The sequence below is a fragment of the Nycticebus coucang genome, chromosome 4, assembly GCF_027406575.1.
Source record: "Nycticebus coucang isolate mNycCou1 chromosome 4, mNycCou1.pri, whole genome shotgun sequence".
In the NCBI taxonomy this organism is placed as follows: domain Eukaryota; kingdom Metazoa; phylum Chordata; class Mammalia; order Primates; family Lorisidae; genus Nycticebus; species Nycticebus coucang.
In genome coordinates, this window is record NC_069783.1 from 141,618,852 (window position 1) to 141,635,880 (window position 17,029).

The window sequence follows — 17,029 nt, forward strand, 5'->3', positions numbered from 1 at the left end:
CCTCATCCATTGACCTAGTTGGGCATGTTGTATCAAGTATCATATGAGGAAATGACCACCCAGGCTCTGACTGGGCTGTGTTTCTTCTGACATGGCAAACTTTGTTATCTAATGCCTGAGCCACAGGTTTAATTAAGATTACATAGTTAGGCTTGGCACCTGTGGTTCAAGCAGCTAAGGCGCCAGCCACATACACCTGAGCTGGCGGGTTCGCATCCAGCCCGCCAAACAACAATGACGGCTGCAAGCAAAAAAATAGCCGGGTATTGTGGCAGGTGCCTGTAATCCCAGCTACTTGGGAGGTGGAGGCAGGAGAATCGTGAGACCCCAGGAGTTGGAGGTTGCTGTGAGCTGTGATGCCACAGCACTCTACCCAGGGTGATAGCTTGAGGCTGTCTCAAAAAAAAAGAAATATATATATATATATAAAATAAATAAATGAATAAATAATTAAAAAGAGTACATAAAGCATATCTATTCATAATTATTAGAAGCCAGAAAAGAAATATATAAGAACTTTATTTCTAAAACTTTAATAACAGTTAGAGGGGAATCTTCTTAACTTGATCTTTTCTTCTACATTTGAAAAGTATCTCATCTTTGTTAAAATTCCCTTGGCTTCTTCAAAGTCATCTGAAATAAAGAGATGCTGAGGTCAGGCTTCACTTCAAGCAAGAATAAAACCAACTGGTTCGGTGCCTGTAGCTCAGTGGCTAGGACACTGGAGCTGGCAGGTTTGAACCCAGGGCAGGCCTGCCAAACATCAATAACAACTGCAACAAAAAAATAGCTGGGCGGGTGCCTGTAGTCCCAGCTACTTGGGAGGCTGAGGCAAGAGAAGCACTTGAGCCCAAGAGTTTGAGGTTGCTGTGAGCTGTGACACCACAGCACTCTACCGAGGGTGACATAGTGAGACTCTGTCTCCAAAAAAAAAGAAAAAAAAAAAAAACAACTCCAGGTCATGAAGAAAGACAGATAAAAGTCCCCAGTCCTATTGATAATTCAGTAAATCTCAACAACGGAGAGGGAGAACATCTCAATTGCCAAGGAGACAATGGGGTCAACCAAATTGGGACTTGTTTACAGGATTCAGATAAATTAGAGAAGCTGATTGTCTTCAGGACAGTCCCAAGTAATAAATGGGTGTGTTTAAAAGTTTTGCCTGGCTTGGAGCCTATGGCTCAAGTGGCTAAGGAGCCAGTCACATACACCTGAGCTGGCAGGTTCGAATCCAGCCCGGGCCCACCAAACAACGACGGCTGTAACCAAAAATAGCCGGGTGTTGTGGCAGGCGCCTGTAGTCCCAGCTACTTGGGAGGCAGGGGCAGGAGAATTGCTTGAGCCCAGGACTATGGAGGTTGCTATGAGCTGTGATACACGGCACTCTACCCAGGGCGATAGCTTAAGGCTCTGTCTCAAAAAAACCCCCCCAAAACAAAAAACAATACAAACAAAACAAAATGAAACAAAAAAAAAAGTTTTCCCTTGGCTGGAGTGGCTCAAGCTTATAATCCCAGCATTCTGGGAGGCTGAGGCAGGTGGATTGCCTGAGGTCACATGTTCAAGACCAGCCTGAGCTAGACCAAGACCCGGTCTCTAAAAATAGCTGGGAGTTGTGGCAAGTGCTTGTAGTCCCACCTACTTGGGAGGCTGAGGCAAGAGAACTGCTTGAGCCCAAGTGTCTGAGGTTGCTGTGAGCTATGACTGCATAGTACTCTACTGGGAGTGACAAAGTGAGACTCTGTCTCAAGAAAAATAAAAAAGATGAAGATAGGCACCCGTAGCTCAGTGGTTAGGGTGCCAGCCACATACACCGGGGCTGGCGGGTTCGAACCTGGCCCAGACCTTCCTAACAACAATGACAACTGCTATGAAAAAATAGCTGGGCATTGTAGCGGGCACCTGAAGTCTCAGCTACTTGGGCGGCTGAGGAAGAGAATAGCTTATGCCCAACAGTTTGAGGTTGCTGTGAGCAGTGATGCCACAGCACTCTACCCAGGGTGACAGGGTCTTAATCTGGATTTCAGTGGCATGAACTTCCAACTCCTGGCCTCAAACAATCCTGCTGTAACCACTGTGCTACGGGTGCTGAGCTGAGTTTTTCTATATTTAGTAGAGACGGGGTCTCCCTCTTGCTCAGGTTGGTCTTGAACTCCTGAGTTCAAGCAATCTACCCTCCTCGGCCTCCCAGAATGCTAGGATTATAGGTGTGAGCTTTTATTTATTTTTTATTTTTTTGCATTTTTTGGCCAGGGCTGGGTTTGAACCCTCCACCTCTGGCATATGGGGCCAGCGCCCTACCCCTTTGAGCCACAGGTGCCGCCTGGTGTGAGCTTTTAATTGGTGCATTTATTTATTTATTTAATTTTATTTTTTTTGGTTGCAGCCGTCATTGTTGTTTGGCGGGCTTGGGCTAGATTCCAACCTACCAGCTCAGGTGTATGTGGCTGGTGCCTTAGCTGTTTGAGCCACAGGCGCTGAGTCTATTTATTTATTTTTGAGACAGAGCCTCAAGCTGTCACCCTGGGTAGAGGGCCGTTGCATCACAGCTAACAGCAACCTCTAACTCCTGGGCTCAAGCGATTCTCCTGCCTCCGCCTCCCAAGTAGCTGGGACTACAGGCACCCACCACAATGCCCAGCTATTTTTTGGTTGTAGCCGTCATTGTTGTTTGGCCTGCCTGGGCTGGATTCGAACTCACCAGCTCAGGTGTATGTGGCTGGCTCTTTAGCCGCTTGAGCCACAGGCGCCAAGCCTAATTGGTGCATTTAGATGTTCAAAGTGATTATTGCTATAGTTATTGTTTGGTTATAATCCTAGCACTCTGGGAGACTGAGGCTGGTGGATTGCTTGATCTCAAGAGTTCAAGACCAGCATAAGCAAGAGCGAAACCCTGACTCTACTAAATATAGAAAAACTAGCTTATGTGGTGGTATATGCCTGTAGTCCTAGCTACTTGGGAGGCTGAGGCAGAAGGATTTCTTGAGCTCAAGAGTTTGAGGTTGCTGTGAGCTATGATGAATGCCATTCTAGTGAGGGCAACAAAGGAAAAAAGGAAGAAAATGTATCAAAATGGTGACAGCTGCAGCAGGTCGGGGAATCGGGACAAAGCTGGGATTGCGTGAGATTTGAATCTACTTAATGTCAGTGCTCACCTGGCAGCCAGGGTGTCAGGACTTCATCGAGAAACGGTATATGGAGGAGAAGAAGGCAAATCCCAACCTGCCCATTGTAATCCAGAATGCTCCAATGTACAGCCCAAACTCTGGGCCCGCTATGCATGTGGCCAAGCGAAGAATGTCTTGTTGAACAATTTCAGTACTGATCAGGTAACCCAACCCTGGAGAATGTGTTAAGTGGCAAAGCCTGAAACCTCCATTGAGTGTTAAAAGCAACAGTCCCAGAACCTGGGCTCTGCTGGACTCAGTACAATATGGAAAAATGTGTTCTGTTCTTTAAAAAGCTTGTACTTTAAAAAAAAAAGAAAAGAAAGAAAATGTCTCAAAGGAAAAAAGTGTAAATTCGTATATATTTCCCTATGTACCTATCATAAGATGAATATATAATAACTACTTATTTTTATTTATTTATTTATGTGTTTTTTTTTTTAAAAAGAGTCTCATTTTGTCACCCTCAGTAAAGTGCTGTGGCTTCACAGCTTACAGCAACCTCCAGCTCTTGGGCTGAGGTGATTCTCTTGCCTTAGCCTCCCGAGTAGCTGGGACTACAGGCGCCTGCCACAATGCCCGGTTATTTTTTTTTTTTTTTTGCAGTTTTTGGCCGCAGCTGGATTTGCAGTTTTTTTTTTTTTGGCCAGGGCTGGGTTTGAACCAGCCACCTCTGGCATATGGGGCTGGCACCCTACCCCTCTGAGCCATAGGCACTGCCGCCGCGGCTGGATTTGAACCTGCCACCTCCGGTATATAGGACTGGTGCCTTACTCCTTTGAGCCACAGGTGCCACCCTGCCCGGCTATTTTTTGTTTGGCAGATTAGCTGGGGCTGGGTTTGAACCCACCACCCTTGGTATATGTGGCTGGCGCCCTACTCATTGATCCACAGGCACGGGCCCAATGCCTACTTATTGAATGAATGATTATGCCTCACTGCTTATAATTTCTTTCCATATTTAAGAAAATCAGGAAACAAAGTACCTCGTTCAAAAGCTCTGCTCACATCATCAATAAATTGTTTTTGTTTAGCTGAAAGAGAAAAACATTATCTTAATTTCATTTAAATAGACTTATACCATGAAGATAATACATTGTAATCATGCTGGTTTGAGCACAAAAAAGAAACAAGCTTGGAACCAAGGATAAGGCTTCATAACCTCTGTTATTACATGTACCATGATTCTTGCTGCTGTGTACTGCTGCACTGGTTGGCCATAGTTATGCTCTGTTTTTCTACCCATGAAGGATTTGAGGGGCAATCATTAAAGGTTATAAAATAGCTACAGAATCATTAAAAGAAAAAGAACAGGGTGGCGCCTGTAGCTCAAGGAGTAGGGCGCTGGTCCCATATGCCGGAGGTGGCGGGTTCAAACCTAGCCCAGGCCAAAAAAAAAAAAAAAGAACAAGGATATGCCTTCATTACCTTCATGAAGCAGTCTGAACCTTCCAAATTTTAGCAAGGAGAAAATTATCATGCTGGGATCACCTATAAGCAATGCATTATTCAATGTTTTATTTATTTATTTATTATTTTGAGACAGAGCCTCAAACTGTTGCTCTGGGTGGAGTGACGTGATGTCACAGCTCACAGCAACCTCAAACTCCTGGCCTTAAGTGATTTTCTTGCCTCAGCTTCCCAAGTAGCTGGAACTACAGGCGCCAGCAACAACGCCTGGCTGTTTTTTGGTTGTGGTTGTCAATGGTTTGGTAGGCCCAGGCTAGATTCGAACCCACCAGCTCTTGTGTATATGGCTGGTGCCTTAGCCTCTTGAGCTACAAGCGCTGAGCCTATTGAATGTTTTAGGCGACTACTTGCAAACTATATGTATAGCCTCCTAGGAAAATGAAATTATTTATATCATATTATGTCATCATAAGAGAGATGATCCCAAATAAATAAAAGAGAAACCATATTTCTGTTGTTTCTTTGTTAAAAAGTGAGGAGTTTTGGTGGTGCCCATGGCTCAGTGGGTAGGGCGCTGGCCACATACATTGAGGCTGGTGGGTTTGAACCTGGCCTGGGCCAGCTGAAACAACAATGACAACCACCACAACAACAGCAACAAAATAGCCGGGTGTTATGGCAGGCACCTATAGTCCCATCTACTTGGAAGGCTGAGGCAAGAGAATCGCTTAAGCCCAAGAGTTTGAGGTTGCTGTGAGCTGTGATGCCACAGCACTCTACCAAGGGTGACACAGTAAGACTCTGTCTAAAGAAAAAAAAATGAGAAGTTTTACATAAGTGTATGTTTCAGATATAAATATTCAGTTTCAGTCATATGGTTTCTTCTTTGAAAGCACTTTAATTTATTTATTCATTTATTTTTTTGAGATAGAATCTCACTATGTTGCCCTCAGTAGAGTGCCATGGTGTCACAGCTCACAGCAACCTCAAACTCCTGGGCTCAAGGATTGTCTTGCCTTGGTCTCCCAAGTAGCTGGGACTACAGCTGTCTGCAACGATGCCCAGCTATTTTTTGTTGCAGTTGTCATTGTTGTTTAGCTGGCCCAGTCTGGGTTCAAACCCACCAGTCTCAGAGTATATGGCTGGCACCATAACCACTGTGCTATGGGTGCCCAGCTGCTTTTATTTTTTAATTAATTTTTTTTTTTTTTTTTTTTTTTTTGTGGTTTTTGGCCAGGGCTGGGTTTGAACCTGCCACCTCTGGCACATGGGGCCAGTGCCTTACCCCTTTGAGCCACAGGTGCCGCCCTAATTAATTTTTTTTTTGAGACAGAGTCAAGCTGTTGGCCTGGGTAGTATGCCATGGCATCATCGTAGCTCACAGTAACCTCCAACTCTTGGGCTCAAGGGATCCTCTTGCCTCAGTTTTTTCTATTTTTAGTAGAGATGGGGGTCTTGCTTTTTTTCAGGCTGCTCTTGAATTCGTGAACTCAAGCAATCCACCTGCCCCAGCCTCCCAAGAGTGCTAGGATTACAGGCATGAGCCACCCTGCTCGGCCTCAGAGCAGTTTTAAATACATTATATCCCACCAAGGTAGGCAAGGACTGGTATTGGGGGAATTATCTCATGGTCACATGGTTGAATGGAAGGTCTGGGAACAGAATCCTAGTTACTTGATTCCTAGTCCAGTGTTTGAAACTCACCTCTTGAGTAGCAACTTGGTGTAGACAAAGAACACTGGAGTAGGAATCTGGAGACTCTGAAATCCTGACCCCCAAAGTAACTAGCTCTAAGCCTTTGAACAGTCTCTTTACCTGGGCCTTAGCAGGTACCTTAGGAGAAGAAATTTAAGAGTTAATCTAAATTAAGGTTAGTGACCTGCCCAAAGTCAAATGTTCACTATAGTGCTATAGTAAGTGCTTTACATGCTTTATCTCACTGAATTTAGTCACTACAACAACCCATACTAATGTGGCCTTCATTTTACAGAGAAGGAAACTGAGGACTCAAAGGGAGTGAAGTTACTTGTTCACAGTTATCTAAAAAGTCAGTAGAAGTGCTGGGACTGAACCCAAGTTGACTGCACTCCAGAGCTTCATGCTGCCTTGCAAAATAATGTAACACCTATTGTCTCTTTTCCCCATACCACCCAGCTGACAGTCACCTCACCACAGCTTCTATTTTACCACTTTACACTTTTTTGTTCATTATTATTCACTTATTTCCTATTTAGAGTCCCTATTATACTCCAGGTACTTTTCTGTGAGCTGGGGATGTGAGGGAAGTAACAAGTAGACATAATTTCTGTTTCTGCAAAACTTCCTGTATAATAAGGGAGGCTAATATTGAGCAAACAATGTCACATAGAACAGTAAAGTTATAACTGTGATTAGCCCTACAAAGGAGATGTGCCCACTACTAAAAAGTATAGACAGAGAGGTCAAAACCATTCCTCTGAAGAAGTGATGATTGTCCTCAAATCTGAATGAAGCAGAATTAATTCATATGGAGTAGAGAAGAGGAGGGTATTGGGCAGAAACAACAGCACATACAAAGGGCCTGGGGTAGGAGGGGGCCTAGTATGGATGAGGAACTGGAAGTGCCCAGTGTAGCTGGAGTGGAGGGGGCAAAACGGAGGGAAGAAGAGGCCAGGTCATGCTGGGCCTTGTAGGGCATGATAAAGAGTTTAGTCTTAAACCTGAGAGCAGTGGAAAGACATTTAGCTTTTTTTTTTTTTTTTTTTTTGTAGAGACAGAGTCTCACTTTATCACCCTTGGTAGAGTGCCGTGGCGTTACACAGCTCACAGCAACCTCCAACTCCTAGGCTTAGGCGATTCTCTTGCCTCAGCCTCCCAAGTAGCTGGGATTACAGGCGCCCGCCACAACGCCCGGCTATTTTTTTTTTTTTGTTGCAGTTTGGCCGGGGCCGGGTTTGAACCCACCACCCTCGGCATGTGGGGCCGGCGCCCTACCCGCTGAGCCACAGGTGCCGCCTGACATTTAGCTTTTAAGTAAGAACAAGGATGGCAATTAGATTTGGGTTTCAAAAAGATTACACAGTGACAGTGTAGGGATATATTAGATGGGGTCTGAAGGTAGAAATAGTAATCAAAAGTAATCAATAGTAATCAAAAGCCACTGCAATTGTCCAGGCAAGACAGGATGGAAGCTTGGAAAAGGGAGGTGGCAATGATAAAAGAGATGGGTGGATAAATGTGAGACACATTTAGGTCAGTTTTTGAAGACTTGGTGATGGATTGACTATGGGGATAACGAAAATAAGGTCATTCAGATTTACACTAAGGAACTAGGTAGTATCATTCACTTAGAGAGAGAACCCTGAAGAGGAAAAGGTTTTTTGTTTTTTGGCCAGGGCTGGGTTTGAACCCGCCACCTCTGGCATATGGGACCGGCGCCCTACTCCTTGAGCCACAGGCACCGTCCGAGGAAAAGGTTTTTGGGAGGGAGGCAGAGAATTCTATTTTGGGCCCATTGAGCTGGAAATATCTAAACTCCATAAGGCACATGCAGGCTATGTCTTTCTTCTTTCCTGCTATATCCTTAGTGCCATATGCAGTGAATGATGAATGGTGGGCGCGTCATAAGTATTTGTGAAAATACATAAATACATATAATCTGAGGGAGAACACTGAAGTCTTTTCTGTGTGGAATGTGGTTTTTCTATTTTTTGTTTTAGACAGTTTCACTTTGTCGCCCTTGGTAGAGTGCTGTGGCATCATCACAGCTCACAGCAACTTCCTGCTCTTGGGCTTAGGTGATTCTCTTGCCTCAGCCTCCTGGGTAACTAGGACTGCAGGCACCCGCCATAACGCCCGGCTATTTTTTTGTTGCAGTTTGGCTGGGGTCAGGTTTGAATCTGCAACCATCGGTATATGGGGCCAGCGCCCTACTCACTGAGCCACAGGTGCTGCCCTTCTGTGTTAATATGCCTTTCTGGGTTAATAACAATGTTAATCTTATGCATCAACTTGGCAGGGCTATGGTGCCCAGTTGATCAAATACTACAGGGTGTCCCAAAGTTGCTGTTAAAGTTGCCATACATAGGGAAAATGGGAGATTGTAGGGTGGTGCTTGTGGTGCTGGTCCCATATAATGAAGGCGGTGGGTTAAAACCCAGCCCTGGCCAAACTGCAACAAAAAAATAGCCAGGTGTTGTGGCGGGCGCCTGTAGTCCCAGCTACTGGGGAGGCTGAGGCAAGAGAATTGCCTAAGCTCAAGGATTTGGAGTTGCTGTGAGCTGTGATGCCATGGCACTCTACTGAGGGTTAATAAGTGAGACTCTGTCTCAAAAAAAAAAAAGTGAAATTGTAGCTAAATGTACCTTTATTTGCAAAATATTCATTACAGGGTGGTGCCTGTGGCTCAATGGAGTAGGGCGCCGGCTCCATATGCCAGAGGTGGCAGGTTCAAATCCAGCCCCTGGCCAAAAACTGCAAAAAATAAAACAAAACAAAACAAAATATTCATTACAAAATTAAAAAGAAATATATGTATAAGCTATTCTCTATGTGTTGGCCATCTCTTTGTAAAATTTCACATTTTCCCTATGTATGGTGACTTTTGGGACATCCTGTAGTCTAGATGACACTGTGAAGGTATTTTATAGATGTCATTAACATTTAAGTCAGTTAACTTGGCTTGGCACTCACAGGTCAGTGGTTAGGGCGCTGGCCACATGCACTGGGGCTAGTTGGTTTGAACCCGGCCTGCTTCTGCTAAACAACAATGACAACAACAAAACCAAAAAAAAAAAAAACAACAAAAAAATAGCCAGGCGTTGTGGCAGGTGCCTGTAGTCCCAGCTACTTGGGAGGCTGAGGCAAGAGAATCACTTAAGCCCAAGAGTTTGAGGTTGCTGTGAGCTGTGTTGGCACAGCACTCTACCAAGGGCGACATAGTGAGATTCTGTCTCAAAAAAAGAAAAAAAAATCAGTTGATTTTAAATAAAGGAGGTTACCCTTGGTGATTTGGGTGGGCTTCACCTAATCAAGTAAAGACATTAAGTACAAAAACAGTTTTCCCGGAGAAGGAATTCTGCCTTAAGACTGTAATACACACACACAAAGAAGACTGTAACAGAACTCCTACAGAATTTCCAGCCTGCTGGCCCACCCTATAAATTTGGGTATGCTAGCCCCCACAATCATGTGAGCCAATTCATTTTTTTTTTTTTTTGTAGAGACAGAGTCTCACTTTACTGCCCTTGGTAGAGTGCCGTGGCGTCACATGACTCACAGCAACCTCCAGCCTTGGGCTTACGTGATTCTCTTGCCTCAGCCTCCCAAGCAGCTGGGACTACAGGCGCCCACCACAACGCCTGGCTATTTTTTTTGTTGCAGTTTGGCCGGGGCTGGGTTTGAACCCGCCACCCTCGGTATATGGGGCCGGTGCCCTACTCACTGAGCCACAGGCGCCGCCCGTGAGCCAATTCCTTAAAATATTTTTCCATCCATTCATCTAACTATCCATCCATCCTCCTCTGGGTTCACTGGAGAATCCTGGCTGATAAATTATGGAATGAAGTAGAAAATAAAGCATTATGAGATCAGAAGATCAGGTTTTCAGTCTTTGCCCAGCTGCTTATCTGCTGTGTGACCTTGGGCATTTCCATTAACTTCTGAGGCCCATTTTTTTGTTAGAGACAATAATACTATCTAAAAGATGTCATATCATTACAATGTGTAAAATATGACTATATTCCTGGTTTAGGGCTGCCTCCCATAAGGTTAGAGATGCTGCAAATGTAAACTCTGGAAAAATTTTGTTTTAGTATGCTTAAAAAAAAAAAAAAACAAAACAGAATCATTATGATGACAAATATGCACTCTTGCTTTCATTTTTCACTTAACCATGGACAAGTGCTCATAATAGCAATAAAATGTATTCAGTGGTATTTTGTTTTTTACCTCTGACAATGGATTCAATCTCCTTCATGGCAGCTTCATTTTGAGCTTCTGCAAGTTTTTCATTGATCTCCATTATTTCCATGAGGAACTGCCGGTCCATTTCATCATCTGTTCCTTCAGAAATCTGTACTCCATGGAGCTTTAGCTATTGTGATCGAAAGCAAAAAAAATAAGTTCAAGAAGTTAAGGCCAGAGGCATATAAATCCTGCTCATCCTTCAGAAGATAATACCACTCATGGAGAAAACTGGAGCTGTCTCAATTATAAAAAAGTAAGGGTAAGGTGCTAAAAGCTTGGACTGAGACAGAAGTTCTGGGATAGTATTCCATTTGTGCTCACTGAACTGTGTGACCCTAGGGTAGTCATTCTTCTATGTGGAGGCTGAACTAGATGTGTAAAGATTTTATTCAATTCTAAAACTTTTCTGGATTCTAATACACTTCTAAAACAAACAAACCCCAAGGTACTCTCTCCTAAAACCTATCATCATCAAATCCTTGGAGTTCATAGAAAATGATTTTAAAAATGCTTTTGGGCTGGTGGTGCCTGTGGCTCAGTGAGTAGGGTGCCAGCCCCATATACCGAGAGTGGCGGGTTCAAACCTGGCCCCGGCCAAACTACAACAAAAAATAGCCGGGCGTTGTGGTGGGCACCTGTAGTCCCAGCTACTTGGGAGGCTGAGGCAAGAGAATCACCTAAGCCCAAGAGCTGGAGCTTGCTGTGAGCTGTAACGTCACGGCACTCTACCGAGGGTGACAAAGTGAGACTCTGTTTCTAAAAAAAAAAAAAAAAATGCTTTTGGGGAAAATAAGAATTACAAAGAATACTCAGAATACTGAGTATACTCACATTACTGAGAATATGCAGAGAAAACAACATGTATAGTATTTTTGAGGCTAAATATCATTGGGTCCCTGGACTACCTTAGATCTCAAGCACTCTTTTGCTGAATATAGGGGAAGAAGCTCTCCTGTACCACAATGGGCACAGCAAGTCACACATAGAAGGGTTGGGAAATCACCTTACAAGGTACAGTCCCCTGCTCAGGGGGGCCAGAAGGGTCTTATAGGCATCATTCACCAGGGTCGAATGCTTCTCTGAGAAGTCCTTTTCAGTCTGTTAGTGAAGATGAAGACAGTCTTATTACCATCCAGATTGGCAAGCTTATATCAACAAACTTTCATAAAATGTTAGGCAGGCAAGAAATAGCTAAAGTAGAGCTAGGGAGATGGATGAGGAGTCTTTATTTTCAGTTGATTGTTCTGAGTTGTCTGGGAAGTCAGATAAAAGATGTGAGTAAATGATAGCTCTGGGGTCTGGCTGGCTGCTGGGTTCAAGGTGCCACAGGGTGAGCTGGTTGTTCAGCTCTGCCCCTGATAATTGCATAACCATAGGGCCACTGCCACCCCACCCAGTGTTTGGTATTATTGGGGATGGCCAATAAGCTACCTGGGACCTCTGGCTGAAGAAATCTGGATGGACAAGACGCTGTAGTTGCTGATACCTGTGCTGAAGTTTTGTGGTGTCAACTCTGAAGGAACGGTTGCTAGAAGGAAATTAGGAAATGAAATTCATGTAACAACTATTTATAGATTTGTCTACCATGGGCCCTGCTCTTATGAGGAAGATGCAATCAACACAGAAATGTAATACCAAAAAGTGTTACGTGCTGTGAAGGGAAACAGAACAGGGTCAGAAAGGGTGGGAGATGAAATCTGAGCTGAGACCTGAATGATGATGATCAGAGGAAAGAGAACTTCCTCTGAGAATCTAGGTAGAGAGAACTGCAAATACAAAGACTCTGAGGTGGGAGCTAGGATGGGATATTTGAGGAACTTAAAGATCAATGTTATAGCTGCCTATAATAAGTTCTCAGCAACAGATGGGGATAGATCTCACAGTTAGGGAGAAGAGGCGTCTGGGTGCCTGTAGTTCATCAGCAAGGGCACCAGGCACATTCGCCATGGCTGGCAGGATGGAACCCGGCCCAGGCCTGCTAAAGAACAACAATAACAACAACAACAATAAAGCTGGACATTGTGGCGGGCGCCTGTAGTCCCAGCTACTTGGGAGGCTGAGGCAAGACAATCGCTTAAACCCAAGCGTTTGAGGGTGCTGTGAGCTGTGATGCCATGGCACTCTACTGAAGGTGACATAATAAGACTCTGTCTCTGGGTGGCGCCTGTGGCTCAAGGAGTAGGGCGCCAGTCCCATATGCTGGAGGTGGCGGGTTCAAACCCAGCCCTGGCCAAAAATCACACACACACACACACACACACACAAAAAGACTCTGTCTCAAAAAAAAAAAAAAAAAAAAAAAAGGAGAAGAGGTAGTCCTGAAACCTATTGACAGATTCTTTGCTTGGCCAAACTTCAGACAGGCTTCTGAACCATTTGTCACTTCCTTAAAAAAATCCAGTTTTAGCAAAGAACGCTGCAAGTCAGTTTAGACCGAACCTGCCCTCCTGGATATTTGGTCTTCCTCAGTATCTGGTCAGGTTCCTCTTCCTCCTCCACCACACAGGTGATGCCTGATCACTCTGGCCTGTCTTCAATCAGAATACTATGAGACAGGTTTAGGCAGAATCTGACCCATAATATTTCCTCTTAGTAATTTTCAGCCACAGACCTGGATTCTGACCTATGGTTATATATTTCGCCCATACTGTATTTGGAGTTCAGCCCAATCTCTTTCCCCTACCTGAGAACCTTATTGCAGTGGTCCTTCTACCTATGGATATATGGTCCTAAAGAAAGTCTTCCTTCCTGTGCTTTAACAAATGTCATTGAATAATTTTTTTTTAACACCATCCTGTCTTTAGACATCCCTGTCTACCACTTTATTTCAATCCACCCCCCTTCGTTTTCTATTCCCAGAGCCTACTGTATTTATTTCTTCGTCAGTTCAGCCCTGTCCGTACTTCTCCACTTCTCCAATTATTCAGCGCGAGAGGAAAAACGCCGTTTCTTGGACCTGCTCTGTCCAATTCCCACTTTTCCCTTAAGCTTTACCCGCAAAATTGTCTTTCATGCTCTTACTCTCTAACCTTAGATCACGTTCAATACTCCTTTCTTAAAAGTCTCAACCCAACTTCAAACCTTTCCGTTCCTATCCTCAAGCTTCCTCTCTTCCAAGTCCCACCCCTCAAGTCTCTCTCCAAGGTAGCGTCTGAGGCCCTATTTTCCCGAACTCAATTCCCGGTCCCCCAGACCCATTTAGTACCTCACCGCCTCTTGCCTCAGTCCCCGCCCCTCAACTTCCTCTCTCTCCGCGCTATTTTCACCAGTCCCGCCTTCTCCTTTCCAATCCTAATCTAGTACCCTCCTCTCTCGTAGGGCAGCCCATGACGTCTCTCTCTCCTCCGCCGGTTTCCTGAAATCGTCACACATACCAATCCATGAGGCTGAAGTAATCTCGACTGGGGTCAGGTGGCTGCAGGGCGCGGCACTGCGGGCAGAAGAACCTGTCCCCTTGTCCAGGGCCCCCAGCGCTGCCACAGTTCCAACACCCGGGTGAATTGTTTCCTGCCTGCAATGCAGCATCGTAGCTTAGCCTTGTCCTTCCGGGGATCCCTGTCGGCCTTAACCCCCACACCCGTAGCAAGGCCCCCACTTTGCCCTTCCACATCTGGCCAGCGGCCTATATCACCGCAGTAGCCTGCTGCGGGGAAAAGCGGCGAGAGCGGCTGATGAGACTAACGTTGATGATTGGCTGGGGAATTGAGAGGGGCGGGATCACCCGAGGGAAGCCTGAATGCTGTGTTCCGCTCTGCCTTATAAACTACAACTCCCAGCAAACATTGAGCAGAGCTCTTCATTGGTCAGGCGGTGGGGAGGGGTGTTTTGATTGGCTGAGGGTGGAGTTTGTATCTGCAGGTTTAGCGCCACTCTGTTGGCTGCGGCTGCGGAGCGAGTGGGTACCAGGTGGGCTCCAGCGGTGAGTCCTAGTGGGGGACTTCTCATGGGTGTGCAGTAGTTCACATCCTATCTTCTGCATTTTAGGGGAGGTGGAATCTCTCGAGCTTCGCTTTGTCGGTATTTTTGAGTTGGAAGGGTAGCGTGTGGGCGACTGACTCTCTTAATCATCCAGGGGAAGTTCACTTTCCCTGTTACTTACAAGCTGTAACAGGCCTGGACGTACAGGATAAGAATGAACAGAGTTGTGCTCTTCCATACCTAAGCAAAATTACTTTGTAAAGAGTTTTTTAAAAAACCGTAAAAAGTTAATAATTGTTACCACTAAAGAATGGTAATTTAGGTTCAATCTGTAAAATCCTTACAGAGAATCCAATCTTAGCTACTAGGTGCTGCAGGAACTGGAAACGCACTGGCCTGTGTATCGGGATGTTCTGCGAGTGTCCATAAGTAAGTGTGTGGGATGGAGTGGCCAAGAATGGATAGGGAGGCACTATTCCCAGGGACTCAATTTCCATAGTTTAAAAAAAGGTGGTGCTGCACTTGTGGGGCTTCTTGGATTTTTAATGTTTTTTTTGTAGAGACAGTCTCACTTTATCGCCCTTGGTAGAGTGCGGTTGGCGTCACACAGCTCACAGCACCCTCCAATTCCTGGGCTTAGGCGATTCTCTTGCTTCAGCCTCCTGAGCTGTGGGGGCTTCTTGGATTTTTTGGGAATGGAATTCTGTTCACAGTCCGAGTTTTGCTGCAGTCACATTGGCTTTTCACTCACCGCTCTGCATGGCCTACCAATAAGAATAGCTCCCAATTAGCAAGCAAGCCTGGGGGGAGGGGAGCGTTACTTGCATCACCTCATTTAATCCTTAGGATCATGCCATTGTTTATGAGGGGCTATGAAAAAAAAAGTTCTCACATCTGCTTTCTTTAGATGAGAGAACAGGCTCAAGATGTGATCATGCAAAGGTCATGCAAAGGTTTCACTCAAGAGTCTTGACTTCAGCCCTGCCTTCTTTTGACCTCTTACGGCTACCTGTTGATACATTGTCTTTCTCCAGTTGTCAGGGAAGAGAAATCTTGCTCAAAAAACCGCGGGAAGGACCCAGCTTGGCTAGTGTTAGACCAGCAGGTCCTGGAGTGGCAGACTCAGCTGTGGCATCATTTTACTGGTATGTTTTAAAGAAAAGTCATGGCGGTACCTGTGGCTCAGTGAGTAGGGAGCCAGCCATATACACCGAGGCTGGTCAGTTCGAACCTTGCCTGGGCCAGTTATAGCAACAATGACAATTGCAACCGAAAAGAAAGATAAATAGCTGGGCATTGTGGTGGGCGCCTGTAGTTCCAGCTACCTGGGAGGCTGAGGCAAGAGAATGGCTTAAGTAAGCCCAAGTGTTTGAGGCTGCTGTGAGCTGTGAAGCCAAGGCACTCTGGCCAGGGCAAAAGCTTGAGACTCTTGTCTTAAAAACAAAACAAAAAACAAAAAGACCAAGAAAACTCAATAGGTCTTTTGTCTCTTGAAAGCTGTATAAACGCAGTAGGTGTGAGTAGTAGTCTCCCTTTATCCAAAGTTTTGCTTGCTGTGGTTGTGGTTAGTTGAGGTCAACTGCAATCTGAAAATATTAAATGGAAAATAACAGAAATCAACAATTCATAAGTTTTAAATTTTGTTAATTCAAAGTGCCTGTGTTCAAGTCACCCTTACTTTATTTAATAATTAAGTAAATTATTAAAGTTCCAGAGTAATGATGTTGCCAATTCAGAAGTGCCACAAATAAACCATAAGATACTTCCTTTAAGTGAAAAGCTGAAAGCTCGCAACTTAAAGAAAGAAAAAAAATTATGTGCTGAGGTTGGTAAGATCTATGGTAAGAATGTATCTTCTACTTGTTAAATTGTGAAGATGGAAAAGGAAAGTTGTGCATAGTAAGCACAGTATTCAATATCATCTTTAGTTTTACGCACCTTGGACTGGATTTCCAGAGGGGGCAACTCTAATGTTTATTATGTTCTCCTGGAATAGTAGCACCAGTGTAGGCAGGATAGTGTGCAGATTAGGTGAACATTGAAAGTTACTTTCAAGTTGGTGGGAGCCTCTGTTAAGGTCTCTTATAAATCAAAGAATGGTTCCTGCAACGTTCAGTCTGGAAGGCTGTTTAGGGTGCTAAGATAAGCACCACAGTTGCCATCACAAAGGGCTAGGTGAGAGTTGTTTAGAGCAGTCCTTCTTAGTGTTCTGCCGGTTAGGTGGCTGGGCCCTTAGCTGGGGATGGAGGTGTGGTGGGGGGAGGGAGGAATCTAGTTTGAACAAATAGGGTGTGATCTCACTGCTTTAGGAGCAAGCCTGGGGAAGGAGAGGTATCCGTGATGGTTTATGTAAATGGCCCTCTTGGAGAGATGCAGGAATTTCTTATACAAAAAAAAATTTTTTTTTTTTTGCCTGTCTTCTGTCCCAAGCCATCTGATCCTTTTTTTTTTTTGCAGTTTTTGGGCGGGTTTGAACTCATCACCTCTGGTATATGGGGCTGGAGCCCTACTCCTTCGAGCCACAGGCGCTGCCCTCCGCTCCCCCCCCCCCTTTTTTTTTTTGAGACAGAGACTCAAGCTGTCACCCT

The 17,029-nt window shown here is 44.9% G+C and overlaps 2 protein-coding genes and 1 pseudogene across 14 annotated transcripts in view; 2 read left to right on the forward strand and 1 right to left on the reverse strand.

The window, feature by feature from the left end:
- Nucleotides 1-502: 502 nt before the first annotated feature.
- HSCB (HscB mitochondrial iron-sulfur cluster cochaperone) lies at nt 503-14,273 on the reverse strand. 7 transcript variants are annotated; one of them, XR_008379423.1, is made up of 7 exons: nt 13,898-14,273; nt 11,955-12,051; nt 11,532-11,621; nt 10,506-10,650; nt 8,921-9,029; nt 4,154-4,201; nt 503-633 (listed from the first exon to the last, which is right to left on the reverse strand). XR_008379423.1 is itself a non-coding variant. In XM_053587224.1 (6 exons), the coding sequence occupies exons 1-6, from the start codon at nt 14,131-14,133 to the stop codon at nt 533-535; spliced, it is 717 nt and encodes a 238-aa protein (XP_053443199.1). In that variant the 5' UTR covers nt 14,134-14,273; the 3' UTR covers nt 503-532. The 7 variants fall into 7 exon arrangements, 6 of the variants coding, with proteins under 6 accessions (XP_053443199.1, XP_053443205.1, XP_053443201.1 ...); XM_053587224.1 differs by lacking the exon at nt 8,921-9,029; XM_053587230.1 differs by lacking the exons at nt 8,921-9,029; nt 13,898-14,273 and adding an exon at nt 13,729-13,773.
- On the forward strand, nt 2,643-3,729 carry LOC128583204 (NADH dehydrogenase [ubiquinone] 1 alpha subcomplex subunit 2-like; annotated as a pseudogene).
- A 140-nt stretch (nt 14,274-14,413) lies between the features above and the next one.
- The window catches only part of CHEK2 (checkpoint kinase 2), a 67,295-nt gene continuing 64,679 nt past the window's right edge, over nt 14,414-17,029 (forward strand). For 2 of the 7 annotated variants that reach the window (XM_053587223.1, XM_053587217.1), the window contains exons 1-3: nt 14,414-14,442; nt 14,803-14,870; nt 15,476-15,586. The gene's annotated coding sequence lies outside the window, so the exon portion shown is untranslated. Of the gene's footprint in view, nt 14,443-14,520; nt 14,871-15,475; nt 15,587-17,029 lie in introns of those variants that run through there. The other 5 variants (XM_053587219.1, XM_053587220.1, XM_053587218.1 and 2 more) reach the window with 5 other exon arrangements.

Bases quoted from the DNA above. Each gene is read 5' to 3' on its own strand.
- HSCB (XM_053587224.1), bottom strand. From the start codon at position 14,133: ATGTGGAAGGGCAAAGTGGGGGCCTTGCTACGGGTGTGGGGGTTAAGG. The intron at 12,052-13,897 runs GTATGTGTGACG...ATTTCCTTCTAG, and splicing joins TACTTCAGCCTCATGGATTG to CAACCGTTCCTTCAGAGTTG. The intron at 10,651-11,531 runs GTAAGGTGATTT...CGATCACAATAG, and splicing joins TGAGCAGGGGACTGTACCTT to CTAAAGCTCCATGGAGTACA.